Source organism: Choristoneura fumiferana, chromosome Z (genome assembly GCF_025370935.1).
Source record: "Choristoneura fumiferana chromosome Z, NRCan_CFum_1, whole genome shotgun sequence".
Lineage (NCBI taxonomy): Eukaryota > Metazoa > Arthropoda > Insecta > Lepidoptera > Tortricidae > Choristoneura > Choristoneura fumiferana.
The window spans coordinates 8979594-9005372 of record NC_133472.1 but is presented as its reverse complement, the minus strand read 5'-3'; the positions used below and the strand labels follow the sequence as shown (position 1 = coordinate 9005372).

Sequence of the window (25779 nt, the reverse complement as noted above, 5' to 3'; positions counted from 1 at the left end):
CATGTTTGTATGTACATATTGTGTTTTCTATTATATCTAGCGAGATAGTGTGTGTAAACTAGGTCTGTCGTTCCGTTAACTGTCCACCATGTCCGAGTGGTTCCGTCGTGTGGAGACCGCAGTGCCACATTTCTCGTGACATCTAAGTGTCATGTTTCACGACACGAAGGGCCTAGTTGCGAACTCCTAACCTTATTATTAAACTGATGAAGAATATTTGTAGAATTGTTGAAAGGGTACAGTCCTTCCATTTTGTTAAAAGGCATAAATAATCTTGGTTTCATGTATTCGTTCGTTAATTAAGCGCAGGTCAGACTTACTGCAACGATGTGGAAGTACCTAGTAGGTAGGATAGGGGTTACTAGTATCCAGGTGTTTGTAATGAAGTGCAAACAACAATAAGTTTTTGGTAAAAATTACATTTTTAATACAAGATTTTTTTTGCTGACTGTACTTTGTATTGTCACCCAAACTACATTTGAATACAAAATTTAAAGTCGATATCATTAACCGAGCCGGACTACCAGGATGTCACTATCAGATTATTATATTGTCACCAGATTTAGATAAGTTTACTTACCAAATTTCAAGTCGATCGTCCGATCAAATCGGGTCAAATTTAACTTGCAAGAATTGACCCAAATAAATAAACGAACAGGGCAAGTTAAATAAAAGCTTGTAAATAAATAACCTAACCATAAAAAAATCATTTTTAATACAAGCTTTTTTTGCTGACTGTACTTTTTGTTCACTGTACTTGCATTGTCACCCAAACTACATTTGCATACCAAATTTCAAGTCGATGCTGTTAACCGTTGATGAGTTCCGTCCTGCGGAGACGATCCTGGCTGGACTACCAGGATGTCACTACTAGATTATTGTATTGTCACGCGATTTACATAAGTATTCCAAACTTTAAGTCAATCTGACTACTGGAAGTTGGTCAAATGTAACTTGCAAGATTTGATTACAGACAGACAGACAGAAAACGGGACAGGTGAAACTAAATAAAAGCTTGTAATAATAATGCAATGAAACACGAAAATGTTCGATGACTGGAAAGAAAGCAACTTTCAATTCTATTGAAATTCTTTATTTCAGGAAGTTTATATTCCATGTTGGTTAGTAACATGAAGCTTTCTAATTTTGTAACTGGTATTGAACAAGTACCTACCTACTCTACCTTTGTTAACTTTTACAGTGAGGCTTCAATTCAATCCTTGATATTTTACTATTATAAAAAGTCGTATCAGCTTAGTTAACAAGTTGTACTTGTGATATCGTTAAAAGTTCTCAACTCTGTAGCCAGGAAAATTTAATTCCTGTTACGTACGACGTCGACAAGTTGTCCACAAAAATGAGAGCTTGGCCAATGCCAGTTTCAACATTGTCCCTTTGATAAATTTTTATACTTACGCTGGACTTTGTTGTAACTCTCTGAAGTTTTATTTCTTGTTAAATAAATTCTGAAAACATGACGACCGACTCTTCGTAAAATATACAAAGCTACATGGTAAATCATTATTCTGATAAGCAGGTTGTTTTATTTTGATGTCTTAAACGTGTTTTCGTAATATTAGATGGGCGTGGTACGTGCCGTTGAATGGATGTGGTATGTGGTCTTAGTCTTCGTGCGCCAAGCCATCTTATTTAAACCATATAATTACGGATCTATCTACCTTCTATGATTTACGTTCAACATTTTGATCCCAGTCTTAATCGTAGCCGCGTTTATCTGTGACGATGAATTATAAAACCTACCTTGCAAACTCAAATGAAAGCAAGAATATAGGACAATAGATAATTTCAATGAGTAATCAAGATCACCGTTTTTCACACCGGTTCGGTAGATGCCAAATCACTGATTTTAATAGTTTACAGTACACGGTTCGTACGGTATGGCCCACATTTGTTCTAATGTTAATGTTTTAATTAAGGCATGGCAAATTCACGTAGGAATTGTCAGCTTGTAGGTTACCTTTTTAAAGTGGTTCTGGAGTGTAAGTGTCAAATTTAATTGATCTTTTGGTACGCATAAGATACTTCGGCGTGACTGTTGCGTATGGGTATTTCGACAGTGACCTGTATGATTTATGCAGGCATGACCTCGTCTTATTGACGAAACCGTGATATCGCCTTAATATTTATTAATTTTTGAAATCATAATTCCATGAAATACCGTCCGAAAATAGATGATTAGAAGTTGTGTTGAGTTTGAAGTATAATATTAAGTATTAAAATATGTAATAGAAAATCGCGCGTTTTTTTAATATTAGCCTGACACTCCCTTTATGTGTGTAATGATTTACTGGACTATTTAGTCAAACATTTTTATTCGAACAATATTTTTGTAGTCATACGCAGAGTTTTGCTACTTAAATAGATGTGGTATTTTCTCAGATGTGATTTCAAAACACTTCCTGATCTGATAGTAGAGTCACTAGAGTCACTTTCAACAGTCTCACTTGACATTCTTGCCTTCGCGCTGTGTTTGGGATAACGTTCACAAAAGCTCAAGTTATGGCACGCGATTGTTATTAGCTTTACATTTTTACATCAGAGGGTCAAAATACTTAACTACGTTTGAAGGTCTTGTTTGCCTGCTTGTCAGTAATTGAAACCTATTAATTATCTATGTTACCTACTATTAGCCCTGTTACATTCAAAACCCTTTACAAAGATAGTTCACCCTAATTTATCGTAAGTAATACTTTTTATAAAAGTGTCAGCAAGTAGAGGGGAGGCATCTGTCAAGCACGCGACGCGACCTTATGGCGGTTGCGTTCACGCCGGTCTCTTCCACAGGGTTGCCATGCCTAACTCAAAAAATATTTCACCCCGAAATTAACAACTCAGACTAATTTAATTTACTTATTTCACAATAAACCTTGAAAAAACAAAGGTACGATGAAGAATTGTGTTTTTGCTTAAAAGTCTGAGTTCATGTAAAGTTTATGTTCACAAAGTAATTATTACGAATTATGTAATTATTCCTATGTGAAGCTGACGTGGACTCACTAATTCCACCTTGAGTATAACAGAGTTCGAATTTGGCAACACAAGTAGAGTTGCAGGTTGTAACAAAGATTACTTGGTTTTGTTTTAACGGACATTACCGAACTGGTTTACATCTCCCTCAATCCGGGCCAAGCTGACGTCACCCCGGCAAGATTATAATCAAATTCAATCACCTGAAGTTGAGAATTCGTTGAGTTTTTTAATGCTCTAAAGAGAAAACACGTTGTTTTTTGCGTGTGATGTAGAGTTAATGCGTGTAGTATGTCTGAAGTTATGTGAATAGGATTAAATAACTAAAAGTCATGGTCGCAATCAAGGATCGCGTGAATGCATGCAATGACAAAATGTCAACTGCTTTAATTAAACTTGCTCATTGTTGCAAGCATTTAGTGAGGTATGGCATTTACGTCGATAACGGCGGCGGTAACTATAATAACTTCTATTTACCTTATCTGTGTTGTAATAAATTGTTTATAATGAAAAGAAGAGTTAATACTGGTGGGTACACCACACAAGCAACAGTATTTTAATTGGCATATCTTATTTTGTGCATTTTTAATGCGAGTACTACGGTCGATTATCTTTTGTCGTGCTTTGTTATATTATTAAAAAAAAATACTTCTGTAGAACTGTATCGCCATTGAAAGCCGTGTCGCCCTGAATAGTTTGTGCCTTGGTTTGAGTCACGTTGATCGGGTGTGACAATTTGAATAGTGCATTAAATTAATTGATTTCTTTTCATAAGACATTCAATAGACGCGCTATAGCGGAGGAAGTGACCTTTATTCCTCTTTGTTCAGAACCTATACAAACTCGTTTATGAATGGTAAACATCTAGCCAACTACTAAGCAGCTTAAAAGCTTGGCATGTTTTTCACTAGCTTAAGAATGGCTTTTCTAAATGTTCTCTCAGTCATATAAATTTAATTGATTATTGCAGTAATTTCATAAATTGGGGAATGTTTGTAGGTAAGGTACCTACTTGAAGTTACGCGTTGAAATCGTAAAACGCATCCTAGACATAATGACTGGTTGACCTCCTTATTTATTGGGAGATTTTCTACAATCTGTTTTCATGTATTGACGTAGGTATATGACACGAATGATCCTAAGCCATTAATTACTGAACTAGTCCATAGGGTAAGTCGAGCTTTATTTTCTTGACAATTTCGTTACACAACGGATAACAGGGAACTGGCTCTTTTTATTTCACTAGGAAAATGTTACAGAATCTTGTTACGCGGCTGTCATTATGGATCACAGTGCGCGTTAGGTACTTAATATTGTCGTTATGGTGTTAGCAATTTGCTCTCTCGTAGTTTCTGTCGGCTGTTACATCACACCTTATTAGTGGCACGCCAAATCTTATGATAAATGAATCATTTCTTGAAGTTAGTTTTTGCCTGATCAAATCAACTAATAATACATATAAGTAATCCTGAATAGTTATTTTGTGTTATACATGCGTTTCTTTGAATTACAGCCTAAGCAAAGTAGAGATAATCAGCTCTAAATTCATATGGCTTTTGGACATATACAATTCCGCAAGTCCATTTCTTGAAGCAGCTCCATCTGTAACAAAGCAGAGTTTATTAAACAAGCCAAGCGACGCAACCGTAGTGGACAAATATAATCATCTATTTCGTTTTTGCTCGACAGAGCACTTAACTAATTGTAATCTGGAACACGAGCAAATAAGTTCTCAAATAAAACTCGGAGGATGCGCGATGAATTTAAATGAGCCCTGGCAGTTTTATAGTTCCGTCCATTGGTGTTTTAGATGAAGTTAAGTGACATTTTTAATTGCCCCCGTAGGTACTTCATGCTGCATACAGAGTAAAATTAATGAGTCGAGTACTTTGTAGTTATTATGCTTACAAGTCAAGAAAGGCTAGGGGAAGGATGTTCCAAATGCGGATGTGGTGTGGATGTTTGTGTGGGTGTTGTTATAGAGATGGGGCGAAATGATCTAAATCGTACTTGCGGTATAAATGGCAACTTACCTTTTTAGCCATAATTTCCAGCAAAATTGTATGAATGAGCGATTTCTTGTAAACACGCAATTTGTATTCGAAGCGTGCGCCGCCCGCCGGTCGCGCGACGAGTTATGTATCAAGCATACAAGTGATCTTCCTCCTACGCCATTGTCCATCAAAATGTCTGCATTTTTTCCCAGTCAATGCTATAAAGATGACGCCCACGCACCAGGCTTGACGGGAAGCTGTAGATTGTCCCCAGACAAGTACGAATGTAAAGAATTGAAAGAGTGAAACATATTAGTTGCAGTCATAAAAGAGCATTGAACTGTGCAAAGCACTTGATTATTTTCGTTAGTAAATAAAAGTATCCATAATTGGAGCATCTCTGTGAAATAATCTGAATGTATTGCTTTTATGAGTGTTTGGGTTGAATTCTTCCACACACTTAGATATATTTTGAAAACTGTACTCATTTGTTACATAATATTCTCACGGTCCGGAGTGGAAATGTAAAAAAGACAACTTAATTATACATACAATACTGATGTAAAATAGTTCTGTGTTGTAATATAATTAGGGCTTATGTATGTGCGGAGGTATGGCTGGTTATATCGCGTAATTGTAGTTGCATAGCCAGTGGGGCGACGCCCTTTCAGACGGTGGACAACTGACCTTTAAGTTCCCTCGTATAGAGAACCATGACACGGGAGAATACATACATATTTGCATGTATATACTTTATTAACTGTCAATTAGCACGTATTAAAGTTCACAGAATAAACGCGCGCATTTCAAGTGTTAATTTAATATGATCCCGTTTGGTTTTACTAATGATATTTAAGTAATTTTATTTATAAAGGCCGTCGAGATACATTTAAGATAAGATAAACTTGACAATTAAGTTGAATAATCTCAAGGCAACATTCAAGGGTGAATTGTCAATGTAAAAAAAACTTAATCGCTATCTTAAATCTTAATTCTTCATTGTTTCACTTAATGGTGTTTAAAAACTAAATGATTAAATTCAAATTCAAATTCAAATTCATTTATTTACTTGAGAAGCGGTTACAATGGTTGTTGTTCTATAGGTACACAGATATAATAATTGTTCAGCGCTCTCGCCGGCGACACCAGCATGTAAATATTTTCTTTTTTTGAAATTTAATAATATAACTAACTCATGCATTATCTAGTTAATTGATATTTGTTTGTTTTTGTTTTCATATGTATGGTTTAGACGACTGCTAAAACGATTTAAAACCGGTCAAGAGCGTGTCGGGCACGCCCAAAATAGGGTTCCGTAGCTATTACGAAAAAATTAAGTAATATTTTTCTAAGGATTTCGTATTCCGTACGGAATATTCCAAGTTTAGGTATATTTTATAGCTTAGACTGCTATTTACTCTTAAACTACTAATAATTCTCAAGAAAACTTAACCGTTATAGTTTTCCTTGTTAGTTTGATATACTTACTACCATCCTGAATTTTTTCAAATTTTTCCACCCAACGGCTTAGATTTCAGAGGGGGGGGGGGCTCGATTTTAATGAAAATTTGCACTTTAAAGTTGAATATTTTGCAACACATCACTGAATCGAAAACCCCTAATGGTTTTAAAAGACCTATCCAACGATACCCCACACTACAAGATTGGATGAGATTGTTCTATTCTATTATACAAGTACCATGAACTATTTCCTTGCCGTGGCATTATGCTGAGTGGGGACCTATTTAGCGTCATGTATGTCTTTATCTATTCTATGTTTGTTTTATGGCGTTAAATAAATGTATTTTCTTTCTTTCTTTCAACTATTAACTAGAAATAAAGATGCAACATTTTCCCTGCCTTAAACGTGACTGTAAAACATAACAAATAAAGCGCGGTCGACATAAATTTGTGATAACAGCAACATATTTCATGCAAGTGCTTTTAATGGTAATTTACACTACATACATCTGAAGCTTAGCATAAAAGTACAATACCTATCATACAAGATTATCGTCATTTCTATTGCTCGTGCAATTAGAACTCGATTCATCTTAGGTCCCAGTAAGCGCGCAGTGTGCGTGACATCCTTGCGATCTGATCGTTGGTTGCGTATTTATTAATAACATTGCACATCGGCAACATGTTACTGTTTGCGACGTTCATTTGTTTATTCGCAATAGTTAAGTTCATTGTCGTGTTACGAGTACCAGGAGTACTGTGGAACCGGTGCCTCCCACATGAAGCTTGGTCGTGTCACAAACAAAGCTCTGCGAATACCGGGTGTGGCCTGTAATATGAGCAAATAATTAAAACATAGATCATACTCCTCAAACTGAACAACATTAGTTCAGCGACTTTTAAAAATAATTAGTTTTTTTAATTTTAATTTTTAAGTTTATTCGAAGAAGCAATATATGTAAAGCAAAATGCTTGATGTTTGTAGCGTGACAGGCGACGTCAGTTGTGTTCTAGGATGGTGGCGTGGTGGTGTAATTTGTATGAAAAAAGGAAAAATTCAAAGACTTCATTATTTTTAAAAGTTGCTGAACTAATGTTGTTCAGATTGACGAGGACGATCTATGTTTTAATTTTTTGCTCGTATTACAGGCCACACCCGGTATATTGACGAAATACTCGCGTATGGGGGGATACTAAGTCTCAATGTAATATTCCACCAGACGACGAAAAAAGAGTAAAACATACCTTGCCGCCGGTTATCCAGATAAGCTTCCATATCTCCGATGTAATATAGATAATCCTACTTATATTATAAATGCGAAAGTTTGTGTGTGTGTGTGTGTGTGTGTGTGTGTGTTTTACTCCTTCACCCTAAAACGGCTGAACGCATTTGGATGAAATTTGGTACGTAGATAGCTGGACGTCTGGAATAACAGGCTACTTTTTATCCCGATATTCCCACATTTTGATTTTTGATCACATCCTTGAAAATTATATTTCAACGTAGCAAGAATGTAAATTATACTACAAAAACACAGATCAAATAAAATTTTCGACTCATCATCATCATCATGTGAGCCGTAAGACGTCCACTGCTGGACATAGGCCTCCCCCAAGGCTCTCCACTCAGACCGGTATTGTGCTTTCCGCATCCACCGCGACCCCGCCATCGCTCCATCTTGTTGGAGGCCTACCGACCGAAAGCCCGCAATTTTCGACTACTTGAAAAATAATTGATGCTGCATGCTATTTTTAACCGACTTCAAAAAAAGGAGGAGGTTATCAATTAGGTTGTATTTTTTTTATGTTTGTTACCTCGGAACTCCGTCATTTATGAACCGATTTGAATTTTTTTTTGCGTTCGTCTAGGAATGCTTTCAATTAGGTCCCATGAGCACCAAATCAGGATCTGATGATTGGATCTTAAGGAAATCGAGGGAACTCTTCAAATGTTGTAGGAACACCTATGGTAATTTTGATATATTTAGTAGCAACTCGTGCATTTGCTTTTGAAAATCATCATTTAGTGAAGTAGAACTGATGATGAAGAGCACAGTTGACCATCGGAGTTACTACTCAATAACAACTATTTCACGGGTTGAAGTTCAATTACTTTAACACAGTTGCTAAGCAATTTATGCTCCTCGTAATGCATATGGTGAAATGGAATGGATGGTGAAGCACCAGGACTCCTCAATAATGAAAGCCTCTGCATCGGAAAAAGCAATCTATTGTTAAAGGTGACGAGCAGTTGGCATTTAACTATTGAATCTTAGATTATTTACACTAAAAAGCGTTAAAAAAAGAATTATAACAAAAATTTAACCGACTACAAAAAACCATGACGAGTTTGAATCAGCACGACACCTATAATCGACCAGACGTGCTGAGGCACCGACTTCAGACTCGTAGAAAATTATTTTCATGGTTTTTTGTAGTCGGTTCTATTTTTTGTTATAAATTTTCAATAATGTTATTTCTAAATTCGCCCCCTGAACTTGATAACTCTTACTCGTATTCAGGCGTTCCTTAGGGTTTGAGATAGGGCATGCAATATTTTTATAAAAGTACTACCTAAAAAGAATGAATTAATGATATTTTTGATTCGATCGTTGCGTGTTGAGTGACCACCTCTGATGTCGCCGATAACCGATGCATCTGAACCGCAAAACTGAGTAGGTTCACGCAGGTTCTTTGTTACGGAATTAATTCATTTATCGATATCCCGGGGGAACTATGCAATTTTCCGGGATAAAAACTATCCTTTGTCCTTCTTCGGGACTGAAACTATCTGTTTACCAAATTTCATCTAAATCGGATTAGTTGTTTGGACGTGATGAAGTAACAAACAAACTTTCGCATTTTTAATTTTAGTGGGATTAGTCGGACTTGATTGCTGAAAATGTGTTCGGCTTAAATAATGACGCATAGACTTATATTACTTATGTAATGTAAGAGTCACTTACCTTCTATTTACGGCTGATCATTGAAGTTGGCCGCAAGCACTCGTATCTATGCGATATCAAAATAAAAGGCAGGTCTGCACTTGCTGCCGTGGGTGGGTTGTGGACGGGTACGGGTAGGCTATCTTTAGCCCGCTAGTGTCCTAGCACGCTAGTGTTTTCAGCGACATACAGCACCCATTACTTTCACACCAACCCACTTGTTAGAAAGGGACACATACGTTATGTGTTATGTCTAATATAAAAGTCACTGTGCCGCGGTGAGCAATCGTAGGCGTTAAGTTAAAGTTATGTTTAGTATTATAGTAGTACTGAAATCACGTTTGCAATGGGAAGAAAAAACCTGGTTCTTTTATTGTAATTTTCTTTTAAACAGCTTTTTTTAATAATGTGATGACTGAACCCTTTAGTATTTATTGTACACCACGCACAACACTAATTAATGAATAATTACTTAACCTACATTATCGAGGCGACTCATTCATTAACACAATCTGGTAGTAAAGTTTCCGCGTTGACACCAAAACCGGTTTTGATTAACAATCACAAAAATGTGCCAACGTCCAAATAGTTAAACAATGTTTGTCAAATGTTGTATGATTATTTCAGGTCTTAGTGTAGATGGCAGTGGCATAGAGTGAACATTTTCATTAGCTAACCTAAGGCTAACCTGGACAGTACGACAAACGGAGTTCGAATTTAACACCTATTATAGCAGTTGGTATGTGCACAACCTGCAATACGAGTACTTGTCATCACTGACATTCTATAAAAAAGGCGATTCGATGGTAATCGAGTTATTATGGTGCCACACCACTGATAGATAAAAACTCAGAAATAGAGTATCTCTCTCTTGTTACCCACTTCAAAAAAAGTTAATTAAGAAAATCGAAAAACCTATGTTACTTCGACAGCTTTGACGAATTTACCTACCTCATAATGGTCAAAACTGTCCAGCCGCTTAGCTTACAGAGAGGATCAAAGAAATTGATATGCGTAGGTACATTATGTATATGCTCGAAAAACATAACCCTCCTTCAGGCAGTTTTTGCCCTGGAAGCTTTTTCTTTAACAGCAACAAAATATCCAAATTAAGATGTGTAATTATAGGTTATGTGAGTGAGATAAGTTACGGCTTATAGAGCGTTAATGGTAATAATAATAAACGAAATAAGTCCCCTTCTAATTTTAAAATTGATCAAATGTCAATTTAGTTAATAGAGCTTTGTTCAAATGCCCTTTTACAAACGCTTGCAGGTTGAAGTTGAACTGTTCTCGGTGAGTCACTGTTTAACACGTTGGAGTCAGTTCAGTGTTTAAAAGATTAACGTTCATTGGCTGAACAATTGTTCCACTTTACTGTCATTCACTGTCATCAGAAAACTGGTAGTGTTTAGAGTCATTATAGGAGAGAAAGATAGATCATAGTTTGTGTGTTGTTAGTTAATACGAGGTGTCTCAATCTAAAATTTCAATGGTTAAAGATATAAAAAAAAGTAAAACCAACTCCAAAAAAATAACAAAAAATGGAACCGACTACAAAACCCTTGAAAATATTTTTCTAGGTACCTACTCGGTCGAAATCGAAATCGATGCCTCAGCACGAGCCAGCAGAAGTGTAACAATAGTCGTCTACCTCACCTACATAATATGGATTTCAATCCCTCCTGCTGGGTCGTGCTGTCACCGATTTCGAGCTAGTAGGTACTGCAGTGGACGGTCGGTCCACTATCCTAACTCAACTTTACTTAAATTAAAAGCACTTCTTTAGGATATTTTCATATGTATTTCCAAATCAACATACTACGTTGGCAGCTCGTATACAAGTCTTCTCTTTAACACCCTTGCGTCCGTTCAATATTATTATTTAAAAATGGAACTATGCTGCCAGTCTCAAATCAATGGACGCAAGAGGTTAGTACAATACCTAGAAAAATATTTTCAAGGGTTTTGGAGTCGGTTTTACTTTTTTGTTAAAAATTTCTTTATTTTTCACTTTTTAGTGATTCGTAGCCAAAGTTCATCTCACAACGATTCCATTAAGCCCAATCACGACTTAGTTACGTTGTTTTATAACAGATTTCCGTTGGCTACCTTCTGGCTTCAGCAGCAGATCAGTTCGAAATAATCATTAACTTAAAGCTTCTTCTTAGTCGCTTATCTAGGTATACGAGATTAATCATGATCGTTTATAGACGAGCGAGCACTACTTAGCTTTGAAGAGTTCCATTGGTCATCTAGTCTTCTTCATTAGGTCCAGGTTACCAAATGATACTTTCTGAATGTAAATGCTTATCTTAATGTTAAAAATGCCAAAATCCCCATAGGTGTGCCTATAAAATTTGAGGTTTGCCCTCGATTTCCCTAGATCTCATCATCAGATCTTGACTTGGTGACAATGGGACCACCTCAAAAGAATAAATACTCTTTCGAATAAAAAAATAATTTTGAAAATCGGTCCACAATTGACATTGAAACCTTTTTTGAAGTCGGTTAAAAAGAAGCGGCATACTATACCTGCTTAGCTGTTATTAAAATTGCATTACGAGTAAAATCATTAAAAGCGAACTCAAAATTGCTACCGGAAAAACCTTTTCACTTATTGAAATCTTTGTGCCCACTCTTTGGTGTTCATTTGTTTTTCTTTTTAAAAGGGTGGAAGCTGCAACGACCACACTGTATGTGTGTCTGCAAAACTACGCCTCGGGAGACAAATAAAACATTTTTGTAACTACTCGTATCTGGCATTATATTCGTTCTTGTACAGGAAATAATTAAATTGTTGAACTCGGTTCTGCAGCGGGCAGTCCTTTTATTTTATTGTGTAGGGGTTGTTTTGTGTGTCTCAATAGTAAAAATAGTATAAAGTAAGAGTCTGACTAAAGAAGTTATTTAAATGATGTCTTCATTATGTAAACTTTTGTAAGGGTTTTATTTCGTAACATTGTTTACATTCAGATACATCAGAGCGTGCCCCTGTGACATCAATGTATAATTTAATACAAATTTTACTAATGTATGTAAAATAAATGTAAAAGTTCGTAAGTTTGTTTATCTGTGGGCTTTCTTGCTCAAACACGGAGCACGGTTTATGATGAAATTGTTAAATAAATTTTTATATCGGAATATTGTAAAAATCCTGTTTCAACCGTTGTGTACGACAAAGGCTTAGTAACAACTTCTGTCTCATTTAGATATGTTCGATTTAATTATTGATTGCTAGTATAACAGACATCCCTGTGTACGAGTTATTTCTACGAAATTTACGCAGATGATGGCGTAGACTAAAATAAGTGCAGCTATTACATAGCTATGCCTACCCCATTTGGGAATACAGGCGCGATGTTTGTGTGTTATAACATCGAAAATGCTCGATATCTCAAAAACTCAACCGTGGGTTTGATGTTCATATAACATCGATGAACTCTTAAGCTATAAGTAAATGTTTTGATTCCCTACGTATCAATGTCAACTCTTTTCAAAAATAGTCACATGTTCGACACATCTCTCTCGCTTGGTAAACAGTATTCGAACCTATCATGTTATGATCTAAAGACCTTCACGGGCAAATTAAATTAATAATTTGATACGACAAATACCTTTCGCTCGGTACACGCTGCGACACAGCGCATTACGCTTGCAAGATATTTGATAAAGTCGTTTCAGTCCCATTCACTTCATTAGATACACGAGTTATTATGCAATAGTCAAACATAAAGTATCGAATAGTGTATCTCTTTTATGAATGGAGCATAGATTTCTGATCGCACTAGTTCTTTTACTACTGGTTCGTACTCTAATATCTAACTACTGTACTCTAATGACCCCTAGTAACTTTGTGAGTACTTACCAACACAGACATAATAAAAACTGTGATGGTGGCAGTTACATAGAACTGGTAAATGTTTTAAAGTGTGACTTAAATATATACTCAGCGGGACAAAATTTGACCCACTCTTCAAACAAAATTACCTATTTCTGCATACTTTTGAGGGCCAGATTTCTTGAGCTCAGTGTATTTTGAGAGTACCTACGTACTTTCTTTATGATACCTAAATACAAAAACTGGCTGAAGGTCGGGTCTGATAATGCAGAGCGAAAAAATGGGCTCTGCGTTCACATACATACAACACGACCACGACGTATTTTATACAACACGAGCTTGACAGTGATGCTGCAAGCAGGGCCCTGTACATATGCAGTGCTCTTAGTAGAGCACCTTAGAAAGTTAAATTATTATACACCATGGAGAACTAAGTACCCTGTAAGAAGTGACCTACTAGTGGGGCTTTGGGTAGGTAGGATATTTTCATGGCCATTTCTGACAGTTGTCTTTTTTTTAGACGCTGCTCCGAGCGCAGGCAGCGGCGCCGTTGTGGGAGAGACACCTTCATGGGAGCCGTTCTACTGCGTGCTGCAGCAAGACCGACGCACCCTCACGGCTTACACCAGCGAGGAGCTTGCTGTGAGTATCGCGAGCTTTTCAACATCCATATATAAAGGGTGTTCGGCACATGGACATTAATGTTCCTTTATTTTTTATTTTTAGTACTAGATAATAATTATAACCGGTACCGTCTCCGCGCCACACCACCGGTCCGCCTCCATTGCACGCTATCACTGCGTTTCAAGCTACACATTGAATATCACATATATGTATTGTTTTAAACACGGATATTCAGTTAAATCTACCCCTCTATTCGCTGAAATAATACGCATTCATTCGACTCGTTTTCGTTAACAGTTTAATCACCCACATAAGCATTGCTAATATTGAAGGAAGTCGCTACAAACGCTTGTTTACCTAGTTTACCCTAAGTATGGTGTAATATAGTGTTAAATACCTTTTGTTTCGTCCGTGTCATTCATATTCGGTTCGGGTCAATGGGTAAATGGTTTGACGGAGTTTTTACCCCGCTCACGCAAACCGGACGTCGTTTGCTAAATCCAATAACCAATGGAGCGAGGAGCTACTGGATTCCAGCGAATGTTGTGTGAATTGTTTTACTAACATTAAGTTATTTTCACTAGTTATAATGTCTACCGCTGATTGCGCAGTAATAATAAAAAATCATTGCAATTTACATACTAATGAACTGCAGTGTCGACGCAACCGTTACTAAGTCTGCGCTTAAACAACGACCTTAGAAACGTTTACGACCTTCTGAGGAAACTCTGTAATTTAATTTTCACGGGTAAAAATATCACCATGAGCACAGGCCCTAAAAACGACAGTATTTTGTTCTAGTTACTTTGAACTGTTCATTCAAATATCATGTATAAATGTTTTAGTTAGCAATGAACAGGTTATCATTATTATGTAATACAATACGGCAATATTGGTTCTTCCATCAACTTTCTATATGCCACCTGTTAGAACTAATTTTAATATGGTGAGGGAATTAAACGTAAGACCAGATCAGATATGATACGATACATTCGAAATAAAAATGGAAATAGATGGCTTTATAACCAACCGTAGAATTACTGATTCATCACCGACACTGTCGTTCGATAATCGATCGATTAGCATTCTAAACTTACATTAAAACGCGTGTCAACACACAAAAGGGACTTAATGTTTCCCCTGCGTACAATGTATTGTTTTTCAGTTCTTAAACTAATTATGAGACATCAATTTTTACCTTAAATTTCTACATAAATTGTCTTACTCGACAATATTTCACAGTTCTTTGTGATCCAATCGCGACTGGAACAACACGGTTTGATGTATAAAAATAGTCCCATTACCTAACACTTAAGAGAGCGTGTGTTTGATGAATGTTCCGCATTCCCGGCTGACGGGGACTCCAGACTACACCGAAAACTTCCGACCATCTCTAATCAAACTTAACTGCCGGGTATTACGATAGTAGCCTTTATGCAGCTTCGCTCGCGTGTAGACAATTAGATCTGGCAGTTGAATTGAATTTCCGAGACATAAATAAATAAATAAATATCACGGGACAATTCACACCAATTGACCTAGTCCCAAAGTAAGCTTAGGAAAGCTTACTAAGCAACGGATAAATAAATAAATAGGTATAGAAATAGATAAAAAATAATATGATATAGATATAGATACATACTTAAATACATATTAAACACCCAAGACCCGAGAACAAACATTCGTATTTTTATACAAATATCTGCCCCGACACGGGAATCGAACCCGGGACCTCAAGTTTCGTAGTCAGGTTCTCTAACCACTAGGCCATCTGGTCGACTAAAAATATTGATAAAAATTACATTGTGATCTTCATTTTCACAAAGAACACCTGTGTCAGAAATGCACGTCTCTTGAATTAGCAATTGACATTTTTGGACTAAAGCCGATCCCTAGAGTTATTTCTAGAGATCGAGCTATCTTACCTACATAGTACGTCTGGCCGTTTTAGCGTAGAGTTTCAAACACACACTCTCACAAACTATATACGTACCTATAGCATTTTCACCTTTATTTACACCCAGGGTTACTATAGATACCAAATCAATGACCACTCCAATTAAATTAACCTTCTCAAGCAACATAAAATCGTAATGCACATGCAGATATTCAGAGCGTGCGCATAAACGCTCATTTACAATATTGGTTATTCGTGTACGACTCGTCACAACTACCGCAAAAAAGCGAACGTTACGCCATTATAATAGGCGTGAACACATCGGTGTAATCGACCGGGATTATTGAAATTAGCCATTTAAAAGGTTCGTTACATTACGTGTGGCAACCCTGATGGCAGAGCTAGTGAAAGTCAGTTTCAGTGCCGGGCCGGAGAGTGAGTGCAAGCGTGCGTTCTCTCCGCGCTGCACGGCGCTGCTCTTGATTATCTTCATTGAATGTAAGAGGGAACATAATCAATGTTATGTGCGCTGAGTTCACTTTTTCGTCCTTCCGTTCGGTCGGTCACGTTTGTATCGGTTCTGTGTTAGCGCAAGTAGCGCATTAACTTTATGGAATGCTCTATAGATCCGAAAGGACGATAATTGTGACCGTTGCTCTTCTTAAGTCAAGCATAAAAAAATACAACCGAATTGATAACCTCCTCCTTTTTTTTAATTCGTTGTAAAATGTCTTGGGTTCCGTTCAAGGCCTTTACATTATTACATCGCGTCTTTATTTGATTTTTCTACCAATAGGTACATAATTGGATTTTTGAAAGGGTCATATCATCATTAAATATCACATAATAAAAACATACATATCAAAGATAACTTCAGTATAACCAGAAACCATTATTCGTGTGTCAAAATTTAGGATGAACAACGTTCGGATTGAGTTGCTTCAACATCATCTTAATATTTAAGATGCATAGTTAGGCGCATGCCGCTCCTGCCTCTCATCATAAATCAGAGTAACTCGCCAGCACGGCAGAGGGGTTTTTGCCTCAATATTAAGACGGATGAACCCGGCCCGCAATCTAGTAGCCTTAAAGCAGTTGGTGTGTGCGAAAGGGATTGATGCTTTATGTAAGCAAATGCTTGTGCTAGGCACTCTGAGCTTGATGAGGACAATCGCTTTATAGTCTTTGCGATGCTTTTATGTTTGTTTTATGATCACGCAACGAGAATAAGATTAGCGGGTCGGGTTTGTATTTAGCTTTGTTCATACTTTCTGAATTCATATCAAAGCCAGGTTAATGTTTATTGCTAACTACGTAAACGTTTATAACTGCAATTTTCGTTACTTGCGCACTTTAATTATAGACAGAACTTGCTGACTTTAATTAAATGTAGTATTTTTTAATATTAGCAGTATTCGATGTTATCTCAAATTGGATTTTTAACGCTAGTTTATATGCTCGCATGAATTAAAGTGCTATTTATGAAATAACATATAACGGTCCTCATAATTCGCTTTACGATTCTTGGAAAATAATTACAAATTCACCTAAGCATTTCTTACGAGGCATCTATTAACACCAGTTATAACACAATGGACGGGTAAGCTTTGTTTTTTTTGGTGTATTAGTTTGATTGTCTGTATGAGTTAATCTCTGGATCGAAAATACAAACTGAAACATTGATGCACAGAAAAACCAGAAAAAGAGACTAGCGCTGGGAATCGAACCCATTCTGTGCTGCGTGCTATACCGCTACACCACCAATGGACAGGAGTACAGCATAGATGTCGCTAGTGTCGCTGCGAAGTGACTAAATAAGAAAAAATCAAGCTGAGATATGTGGTGCATATGAGGAATTCGTGTCTGTACTCCTGTCCAGTGTGATGTAGCGGTATAGCACACAGCACGGAACGCTGAGGACCTGGGTTCGATTCCCAGTGCTGGTCTCTTTTTCTGGTTTTTCTGCGCATCTATGTTTCAGTTTGTATTTTCGATATGGATTTTACGGGATGACCGTAAAAGTAACAAAATTTGGAGTTGAAATAAAAAATACAAAAAGACTCCAAAAACCAATCTTAATCTCTGGAACTACTGAATCGATTAGAAATAGTTTTTTATAAAATCGTTACATAATAGGTATAAATAAGGTGCCAAATAAAAAGACCTAATTGCGAGTGAAAATACTATGCCTTAAAAATCATTACATGGTTATACCTAGTTACCATTACCACGAAATTATTTTTTTTGGATGTTAATTTTCTCCGTATTTTAGAAATTTTAACAATTTGTAAGTAGCAATTTTTGCTGATTTGGGACCATTTCGTGACATACAACTTTCTTAATTTTTAATACCTTTTTGTTATGCTACGCTACTTTGTCACGAATAAATGATTTCTATTTCTATTTCTATAAGTATTTCCACGGACGTGAGTTGTATAATTTTTTTCGCTGGTATTTTCAATACTAGAAATCCAACCCAGAATAGTTATGTATACCTAGTACGAGTATTTGGCCAATCACATTGCACTATTTTGTATGATGTGAAGCACCAGTCCACATGCACATTATTTCAAGAAATCTATTTAAGGCATCTTTATGCTGACAGTTACACTGTATGTAACTAACCCCGAGCTCCATCTTACCACTTTGTGCATTAACGTGTTCTAGATATTTTCTGCTTATTGGCCCTTAACGATCATTTCGACGAATGTCCTCGGCTGCTCGTAAACCCTTCGGGAAAAGGTTTTATACTTACCTCCGGGTGTTTCTTACAAGTACTATCTCTAGTAGTATTTATGTATGTATGTTGAAATTTAAGCCTGGATTGTAATGAAAACCTGAGAGAATAATAAAATCGGCAAAGAGTGTGTCGGAAACGGCCAAGACCGCGTTCCGTAGCCGTTATGAAAAAATCAAGTAATATTTTTCTAAGAATTGCATTCTTTCTTCCAAGTTTAGGTATATTTTATACCTTAGGCTGCTATTTACTCTTAAACTACTAATAATATTTTTTTAGTATTTAAAGGGGGGGATGGGGAAACTCGATTTTAATGAAAATTTGCACTTTTTGAACATGAAACTACCATGAGACTCACTCATATTAACTATAATGACCCGGATAACTCACGTCTTAAATCGAGTTTAGCTCGACATGTTTCGGGCTAATCCGTAGCCCTTCGTCTTCGGAGCAACGCGACTCAGCGGCTGCTGCAACACGCGCACTTTTTTTGTTTGGGCGGCGCGAAGTTCGCGTGTTGCAGCAGCCGCTGAGTCGCGTTGCTCCGAAGACGAAGGGCTACGGATTAGCTCGAAACATGTCGAGCTAAACTCGATTTAAGACGTGAGTTATCCGGGTCATCATAGTTAAAATTTGCACTTTAAAATTGAATATTTCGCAAACAGATCACAAAAATCGTCTTCACAACCCTTAAAAGATCTATCCAACGATACCTCGCACCAAAGGGTTATAATGGGAAAAAATAAATCACCCCTCTTTCCGTCTAGGGGAGGTACCTACCACGAACAATTTTTTGTACCATTTTGTCGGCGTGGTTGCTACATAATAATATATTCGTGCAAAATTATAGGTTTCTAGCACTGACAGTCTCTGAGCAAAGCCGCGGACGGACGGACAGACAGACAGACATGGCGAAAATATAAGGGTTCAATTTTTGCCATTTTGCCTACGCGCCCTAAAAAGGTGCTACTTAGTTTTCTAGAATAAATAAGTAAGTTTTGGTTAGAATAAGTTATACTTATTACTTTGCCCAACAGTATGTTGTGACTTAAATATATATGCGGAAGGAACATTTCAGCAATGTTTGTTATTTTTAGGGTTCCGTAGTGTAGGAACCCTTATAGTTTCGCCATGCCTGTCCGTCTATCTGTCTGTCTGTCTGTCCACGGCTAATCTCAGAGCCCGTTTTATTAGTACTAGAAAGCTGTAATTAGTCATGAATATACATATCAGTCACGCCGACAGTGGTAAAATCGGGATGATTTTTTTTCACACATAAAGTGGGGGCTTTTTTTTTACTTCCACTCTATGTTGTGGGGTATCGTTGGATAGGTATTTGAAAATGAATATGTGTCAAACTTTTGAACAGCACGTCTAAAAATTATGAAAAAAATCACGGAAATTAAGCTTAATAAAACTTTCTAGTATTTTCAACTTAATCAGTTGAGCAGGTTTTAAGTTTTTGTAAAAAATATATTTCTAAACTAAGATTTAACCGCCGCTGCGTGCATTTTTTTTCTTTAAGTATCTATAAGATCACGCTAAAAGTATCTTATTTCAAATAAAAAAAATATTGAAATCTGTTCATACAATAAAAAATTACCTCTGAAAAACTATCAACATACAACCAAATAAAACTAGTTCTACCCTGCAAATTAGTTACCCTATTTGCCGATAGATGACGCTGTACCCCAGACGTTGAAATTCTACTTTGCGCTGTCAATTTTTTCTGAGTTAATAGAGTCGGGACGAATATACTTGAAAGGTACTTGAATGGCAATGAAACCCTATCTAGGGCGTGTCCGACACGCTCTTGACCGGTTTCTTGAATTTCAATGGTAAATGTTTTAATACATGTGTTCAAAGTATATTCGATAAAATTCGGACTAATTCGGAGCGAGGCAGTTATCCTTCCCTCATTCTTCCTCCTCCTAATAATAATAATAATAATAAGTACAAACCTCCTCAGTCTTAGAAAATGATAGCTACAGGATATACTGGGATAGAACCATCATTACGGACAAAACAATACACTACAATAGACCAGACATAACAATATTAGATAAACACAACAAATCAGTAACCCTCATAGACATTGCCATCTGTAACACACACAACTTACTAACCACACACACAGATAAGACTACCAAATATACAGATCTTTCAGTTGAGATAAAAACACAATGGCAGGTTCATAGCGTAAAAACTGTCCCGATCATTCTTTCCACAACAGGCGTTATTCCAAACACACTCCATGCTAGCCTCCGCGCTCTCGATATACACCCATCCGCCTACACACTCTTACAGAAAGCAGTCATCCTCAATACATGCCGAATAGTACGCAAATTTTTATCCATATCATAATTTAACATCAATATAAAAGCACTTGGCTTAGGCCCGTGTAATTCTACCTCCTAGGAGAGATGTTGTAAGCAACAAGAGAAATAATAATAATAACTTATTTATTCAGACAAGTTTTGGAAGAGTGCATTTTTCCATTCCAAACAACCCGATATCGATTCACTTTTCGCCGAATACGTATAGTACACAGGAAGGATGCTTCGAAACAATGGCGGCGGAAGTGCGAACGTTCCGCTTCTCACGAAGATGAACTGTGATGTTCCCTGATTATAAGTGTCGCCGTAGGTTTTACTACCATTTTTGCTATTAAGTAGCATAGTTATGTAGGTATAAATAATGCATGTGTTGTGACAATTGTCTTAGAATTAATTCAAAATATTTCAGCTATAAATGTGAAAATTTTAATACATATGAGAAACTACCGAACTGATTTTTTATATATTTTTTTGAATTATAGAAATCTGCACTGTTCCAGATTAACTTACGCTACTTTAATTTCGGGAAAATTCCCGCGGGATGTAGGACAGAAATGCGGGCAACAGCTAGTTCGTGATATTTTTGTAATATTTAATTGCTAAAAAGTAAATTAGAAGGTTTTTTTTGTTCCTAGATGGCGTTAATTTGCTACGTTAGTTCCTAAAAGTACTGTTATAACTTTCAGTTTGTTTGAAAGCGTGTGTGCCCTATTTGCTAATTGTCTTTTAGGCAAATTAGCAATTGATGTCAAATGGTGATTTGTGTTGGGATGGGACTTACCTAATATTCTAAATAGGTATCTAAAGGCCATGTGGTATATAGTGGATGCAACATGTTATCTTATATTACCTACATAACATATACATATATGTCACATTCTAATGGTATTTCTATTTGTTGCACGCAACCGGACAGTCCTTCCCGGGGTTCTATTTGGACCGCAAGGTAAGATATGTCGATGTGTGTTTATCGTGTCGTCTGCGTTGTATTGTTTTTTTCATTGTAATGTTTTCCCTAACATAATGCAATCCATGCACTTGTTATTTACTACTAAATATGTTTGTTTGTTGAGCTCCTAAATAACGTTATGAACACGATGAATACCTGATATGCCAGGACACCATGTTTATTGATTTTATATAAGTATTTAAGTAATTGTGTTTTATACTGTATAACAAACGAGCTATAAATACTTGTATGTAAATATGTAATTATGTTTTGAAATTAGAAAGTTTGTTCTTTTAGTTACTTAGGTAAAATTTGCAAATACCTAGAGGTTTTTGGAGGAAAAAAATCGATCTAGCTAGGTCTCGTCTTTTTGAAAACGTATTTTAAGTACATACCTAGGTAATTGAATTGACAAAGCCACAAGAGTAGCGCGATCTTTTGAAGAATTTCTTAACTACGAGAGACTACTCTAATTAGTTATGTAGATGACGTTTTAAACGAACCTTGACAGATTATTGCCTTCCAAGTTGATCCTGACGAGATAGATTTTATGGCGAAATAAATAACTTTTACCATAAAACTGTCTCTACGGCAAAGTCAAAAGTCACCCAGCAATTTCTATTTACATTGTGCTTTGTAAAACGCTGTAAAACGATGAAAATAACTTGGTGTTGAACTTATAACAAACTGCCACGGCCTGCAACTTGATCTACGATAAAACAAACTTAAATTAATTGGAAAAAGCGTAGTTTTCCATCTGCGACAGACTTTTTTAAGTGGTTCAGCAGGTACTTCTGGCCACTACCTCCCACGAAAAAAAAATCATAGTTTTTTTCTATTTATTTCAGAAAAAATAGCAGTGGTACCAACCACGAACTGAGAAGGAGCAGTCATGATATCATGGTTCAACGTTATAAGCTGCTTGCGTTGTAACAAGGCTTTTGAACATCTACTCCTCTCTTTACTTCTACTATCCTCATCATCTGTCGCTTCGCATTGTGACAGTTACCTCTTTAATACTAAACCAGTTAATGTGAAGAGCGCTTATTCCAAATTTCAATTCAAAAATATCCCATTCCTTGTTCTTGGAAGCGGTCGTTGGTTCCAAATTGAAACACATTGCATGATGTCATGGCGAATAAAATGCCATCTGCGTGTCCGGGCGTCGCGAAGTCACCATCCATACTGTGTATAGTATGTAGTATAATAATATTTTTTGATTTCAGATTTGTCAGCCACTGTTGTAGTTCAGAGTGTAAAGTGAAAATAGCGAAAGTTTAAAACATCAGTAACGCAGACCCTAAACCACTAGAGCTAGAGACTTGAAATTTGACAGATTTGAGTAACAGAATAGCGCACTAAAAAGGTCTTTTTAGGGTTCTGGAGCCAAAATGGCAAAAACGGAACCCTTATAGTTTCGCCATGTCTGTCTGTCTGTCTGTCCGTCCGCGGCTTTGCTCAGGGACTATCAATGCTAGAAAGCTGTAATTTTGCACGAATATATATGTGAACTAAAATGGTGCAATAAAAAAATCAAAAATATTTTTTTTTTAGAGTACCTCCCATAGACGTAAAGTGGGGGTCAATTTATTTTTCAATTCAATTTTGTGGTGTGGGGTATCGTTGGATAGGTATTTTAAAACCATTAGTGGGTTGCCAAAATGATTTTTCGATTTAGTGATTTGTTTGCGAAATATTCAACTTTAAAGTGCAAATTTTCATAAAAATCGAGCGTCCCCCCCTCTAAAATCGACACCGGTTCGTGGAAAAATTTGAAAAAATTCAGGATGGTAGTAAGTATATCAAACTTTCAAGGAAAATTATAACGGCTAAGTTTGCTTGAGAATTATTAGTAGTTTAAGAGTAAATAGCAGCCTAAGGTATTAAATATACCTAAACTTGGAAGATTTCGTATAAAATACGAAATCCTTAGAAAAATATTACTTAATTTTTTCGTAATGGCTACGTAGCCCTATTTCGGGCATGTCCGACACGCTCTTAGCTGGTTTTTAAAAATTCCGCGGGATATGGGACCAGAGAATGTTTTATGCTACCTACCACTTGCTACTCGTCAAATCACTATCTCATTTAAGAGTTTTGCTTATTGCACATGTCATTTTAAAGTGCAATGTTTTTATTCATGAAAAGAATCGACTGAATTTCGCCCTTTTTTTGTTTGCATGAAACAATATTGACGTACTGCAACAACTCTGTGTAACCGGTCGGTGGCGGTCGGTATGAAAAAGCAATTTTGTAGGGTAAAATCAAACGAAATTCCGAAAAATACGCAGTTTGTATTTTTGGAGTGTAAAGCACTCATTTATCAGAGGCTATTTGTTCATAAAAAAATATCTAGAACTGTATTCATTTTTTTATTTTATTACTATTTGTAAGTGTTAAGTGAAGCTGATTTTTAGATATTTATTTATCTGTTAGGGTCAAATCTTGTAAGTAAAATTTTGTTATCTTCCAGTAATTGTATTGACTTGCTTATGGTATGTAAAACAAAAAGATACTCGTACCGTCAATCAGCAATTAAACAAACTTTAATTAAATAATTTTCTTTTTAACAAATAAAACTTTGATCTTTGAACAGGAACTTACTTGCCTAAATAAAATAAACGGTTCACGCAGAATAAAAAAAAATAGCTACAAGTGATAGCTAAAAAAAGTAAGAAGATGACCTGTTGTAAGTAGTGTACAGAATTGATATGGAACTTAGGTCATTTTTCGAATATGGAACGTCGACTTATCTATACGAAAACGTTACTTCTACATACAACAGGTCATCTTCTTAACTTCGGTATAAATTGATGGTGATTATATATTTATAACGTTCCCAATATCGGTCTCGCTTGTAATATTCTAAGCAGAAGCACACGTGCACACATTATGCAAGGCGAGCTTCGTCCTCTCCGGCTTGAGACTTATTTATTGACTCATGCGTCTATTCCTTAACGATCATCGTAAACTGAAGAACATACTGCCCTTACGGCCACATTAATAAACTGAACTCAAGACATAAGGATAGGATTAGACATTTAATTTTCTAGGGACGGAACTTCAGTTTTTTAATACGGTGCTTATCTGCATTAAGCCGTTGTCGTGACTATGAACATAAAACGAGACCTCATTTACCTTCCTTACGACTAATAAAACTGTTGACTGCGAATATTGTTTCAGTTCATGTTTAATTTTTCCTAGAAAAATCGAGACGGATAAAGTTAAAGCCTCTGCAAAAACCTTTTTAGGGTTCCGTAGCAAAAATGGCAAAAACGGAACTTTTATAGTTTCGCCATGTCTGTCTGTCTGTCCGTCCGCGGCTTTGCTCAGTGACTATCAGTGCTAGAACGCTGTAATTTTGCAGGGATATAATATGTAGCAACTATGCCGACAAATTGGTAATGAATTTTTTTTAAGGTACCTCCCATAGACGGAAAGTGGGGGGGGGAGTAATTTTTTTTCTCATCAAACGTTATAAGTTTGACGTGTAAGTTCAGTCAGGTCAGGGTTGTTTGTTCGTATATAGAAGCAAACAACGTCAGCCGTGAATATTCATGTTGGAAAAGCATTTGGGGTTCCATCTCGGGATGAGTTATACCCTCAAGGGATATGATCGCATTTGCAAAAACTTTATATGCAAGATAGGAAGAGCGCATATAAGGTTTCTATATTATAAGTACCAATTAGATAATATAAACGAATATCTAAGGAAATGGCCAGATGACCAAGAGACCGATTTTTGAAATCGTATCTTTTATAATAACATTTAAAAACAGATAAGTGCGAGTCGGACTCGCGCACCAAGGATTCCGTGCACATAGGATTCCTATGAAAGATACGCATTAGGTATGGGGTTCTTTTAGTTTGGTTACTGATAGACAGATTTGGTTGTGCTATAAGAGCTGCCTTTATACCAAATTTCATGTTTTGTGGACAACTTGATGTAGGTTGTGGTTTTGATTCCACAGTATTTTGTATATAACGTAATGTACGTATAAAAGGAT

At 36.5% G+C, this 25779-nt stretch overlaps 1 protein-coding gene across 9 annotated transcripts in view; it reads left to right on the top strand.

Moving 5' to 3' along the window:
- raskol (Ras GTPase-activating protein raskol) overlaps positions 1–25779 on the top strand; it is a 183630-nt gene that overhangs the window by 39892 nt on the left and 117959 nt on the right. For 8 of the 9 annotated variants that reach the window (XM_074111572.1, XM_074111514.1, XM_074111545.1 and 5 more), the window contains exons 3-4: positions 13750–13871; positions 21740–21769. In XM_074111572.1, coding sequence (XP_073967673.1) covers positions 13750–13871; positions 21740–21769 — 152 coding nt within the window. The remainder of the gene's footprint in view (positions 1–13749; positions 13872–21739; positions 21770–25779) is intronic. The other variant, XM_074111554.1, reaches the window with a different exon arrangement.